General features: G+C 36.4%; 1 protein-coding gene across 1 annotated transcript; it reads right to left on the bottom strand.

Moving 5' to 3' along the window:
- Window positions 1-1411: 1411 nt before the first annotated feature.
- LOC125170616 (olfactory receptor 9K2-like) lies at window positions 1412-2434 on the bottom strand. The gene has a single exon (XM_047867319.1). The coding sequence runs from the start codon at window positions 2372-2374 to the stop codon at window positions 1412-1414; it is 963 nt and encodes a 320-aa protein (XP_047723275.1). The 5' UTR covers window positions 2375-2434.
- Window positions 2435-3204: the final 770 nt, after the last annotated feature.

The following is a 3204-nucleotide window of genomic DNA, read 5'->3' as shown; positions in this document are numbered from 1 at the left end:
CATCAGGCTCTGGGCTGACAGCTCAGAGCCTGGAGCCTGTTTCCGGTTCTGTGTCTCCCTCTCTCTCTGCCCCTCGCCCCCTCTCTCTCTGCCCCTCGCCCGTTCATGCTCTGTCTCTCTCTGTCCCAAAAAATAAATAAACTTTGAAAAAAAAATTAAAAAAAAAATAAATAAAGGTCATCTTTCTTCACTGTCCCTAATAAGACTCCCTCCATTAGAGCCAGCATAACCTCTTGGATGACCACACACTTTCTGGGATTACCGTCTTTCTCCCAAAGAGCACTTATCTTCCTCAAAGCTATCAGTATGATTTTCATATAATGACAATTTCAATACAATACTGTCTTTCTAAAAATCCCCAATGCTTACCCACATCTACAGAATAAAGGTTAGCTTTCTTGGCCTGACATATAGGTCTGTATGATTTCCATGAATTTCCCTTTAAGTCTCATGCTTCACTCTTTGTCTTGTGTGTTACAAATCACTTATAAACCACATGAAGTTCACCATCAAGTTATTTTCTCCGTGTGCACAGAAAGCTATTTATTTCACTTGGCTTAATGCTATTTGCTTTAAAATGTGCTTAGGAAGAGTTCTTTGACCATAGAAGCACTCACCTTTAGAGACTACACTTTCTTTGTATTTTCCATAAATGTCTTTTTCACTGGACTAACATATGGCAGTTTAGTTCTCTATAGCTATTTTCCCTTGATTTGATGGTGAGCTAGGACTGAAATTATTCATATATAGGAAACTTCATAGGACAAGAAGTCATCAAAATTCAATAATTATCAATGTGATGAATTAACTCTTACTAGGCCATATATAACAAAAAATGAATTGTCTTTATTTTTGGTTCAGTTTCATTACAGTTGTCTTACTCTAAGTCAGAAAAACTACTTAATAAGTGTGTCAATCATTCTGCCCCTACATAATGGAGAGTGGCTCATATGTCACCTTTAGGGGCCTGTACACTCTACAGAGTATCTGTTTCTCTCACTCAGCACTCGGAAAGGTTTTTTTTTCAGTAAATCTGATATTTTGACCTGTCTTATTACATCAGATTTTGTTACATCTACTGATTATATACACTATATAACATTTGTTACTAACTCAAGATAGACAATACATCCCAACATCATCCTTAGAGAGCCAGCAGCAAACTTGGAATATATCCTTAAAATCAAATTACATGGCAATCATTGTCTTTACTCAAATGAAGATGAAGTATGGAGAAAGCCATTCCATCCCAAAATCAACAGCTAGGCAAAATATAGACCAAATGTATTCTTCAGCTATAAGTACAAGGGATTTAAATAAATAAACTTTCTAAACTTAAATATTTCAAAACCATTGGTGCATTCTTTGTGTCAATGCCTCCCTAGACTGTCATAATACCCATGTCTTTCAATTATGTCACTGTTAAGATAGAATTAAATAAAAGTATTTTTTTCCCTAGAATCTTTCTCAAAGCTTCTTTGACATCTTTGTTTCTCAGGGAGTAAATCAAAGGATTCAGCATGGGAGTGACTAGGGTGTAACATAATGAGGCCACTTTACTCAGCTCAGGAAATCTATCAGGGATGAAATACATAAAAATCACAGCACCATACAACACACTCACGACTCCCAGGTGTGAACTGCAAGTGGAGAAGGCTTTCTTACGTCCCTCAGAGGATTTTATCTTTAAAACCGTGGACACAATATACATATAAGACACAATAATGACAATTATGGTAGGCAAAATAATAATGCTGCATAAGAAAAAAGAAACCACCTTAAGAAAGTAGATATCAGAACAAGAAATCCTTTGAAGTGGACGGTAATCACAGTAAAAGTGGTCGATGGCTCGGGAAGCACAAAAGGACAAAGTAAATGTCACACTGGTCAAAAGAATTGAGCTAAAGCAGCCACAAATATAGGAACCAGCCACCAACTGCGTGCAGAGATGTGCTGTCATCTGGACAGAGTAGAGGAGTGGGTTGCAGATGGCAATGAAGCGGTCATAGGCCATGGCTGCCAGGAGAAATCCCTCCGCCACGATGAAGAGGGCAAAGAGAAAGAGCTGGGTCACACAACCTGCAAAGGAGATGGACTTGCTCTCAGACCAGAAGTTGATCATGGCTTTGGGTGCAATAACAGACGAATAGAAGAGATCAATGAAGGACAGGTTGCCTAGGAAGAAATACATCGGTGTGTTCAGCCGAGGATCAGTCATAATAATGGTCATCATCCCAACATTCCCTAGAAGGATCATGGCATACACAAACAGAAAGATCAGGAAGAGGAGAATGTGGAGCTCAGAGCGGACCCTGAAGCCTACAAGGATGAAGTCAGTCACTTCCGAGTGATTGTTTGTTCCCCTGTCACTCATGGCAGAAACCTGCTGAAAGGCACAAGGAAGAACAAACAAATGAAATCTGGGCTTTGTTTCTAGTAACACAAACACTTTCTTAAGTGTAGACTAAATTAGTTATATCTTAATTAAATATTGCATATAAAACCATGTTAACGTCATAAGGAATCAGGAATTTGAACTATATAATACTAAGTCCATAAGACTGTTATAATATTAAGCAGTGAAAGAAGTTAAAGGTTATTGTATTTCAGATCATAATTTTGCTGAGTATTTACCAAGGAAGTAATTTAATATATTGTCCAATGTTCGTCACGTTTTGAGTTTCTCTTCCTAATGTATTTATCGTTAAATAATTATCTTTACCTAAAATAAGAATATAATCTAAAATACAAAGAATACATATAATCTGTATGATAGTGCCATAGCCATCATGATTGCCTATCAGTGTCTGAATCATTAAAAACAGTAACAAACATATTTAGAAATATTTTTGCCTTCTTTTACCTCTATCTATTTGAATTCCATTATTACTGTGCCAACTCTGAAAATAGAATAAAAAGTGATTAGTTATCGGTATGTTAAAATTAATAACATCAAAGCAATCAGTAAGCCTAGATAGCATTTCTAAAGCTCTTTCCAAATCTCAGGTCAAGGATATTCTTCCCAAATAAATGCATTTTATTGCCTCATTGTATATATTTTATTTCCATTAGTAGTTCTGTGATTTCATATATTACATATTAGCCATTTTCTTTGAAGCAGAGAAAGAAGCTGATAAACATTCCAATCTTCACATGACAATGAATAACTTTTTATCAAAGCTGCATCAATTCAAGGGCTCTCAC

The sequence above is a fragment of the Prionailurus viverrinus genome, chromosome B4, assembly GCF_022837055.1.
Source record: "Prionailurus viverrinus isolate Anna chromosome B4, UM_Priviv_1.0, whole genome shotgun sequence".
NCBI classification, from domain to species: Eukaryota; Metazoa; Chordata; class Mammalia; order Carnivora; family Felidae; genus Prionailurus; species Prionailurus viverrinus.
The sequence above is the reverse complement of the archived record's forward strand: the minus strand, read 5'-3'. Positions and strand labels throughout refer to the sequence as shown.

Excerpts from the sequence above, each read along its gene's own strand:
- LOC125170616 (XM_047867319.1), bottom strand. The coding sequence starts at position 2,374 with ATGAGTGACAGGGGAACAAACAATCACTCGGAAGTGACTGACTTCATC.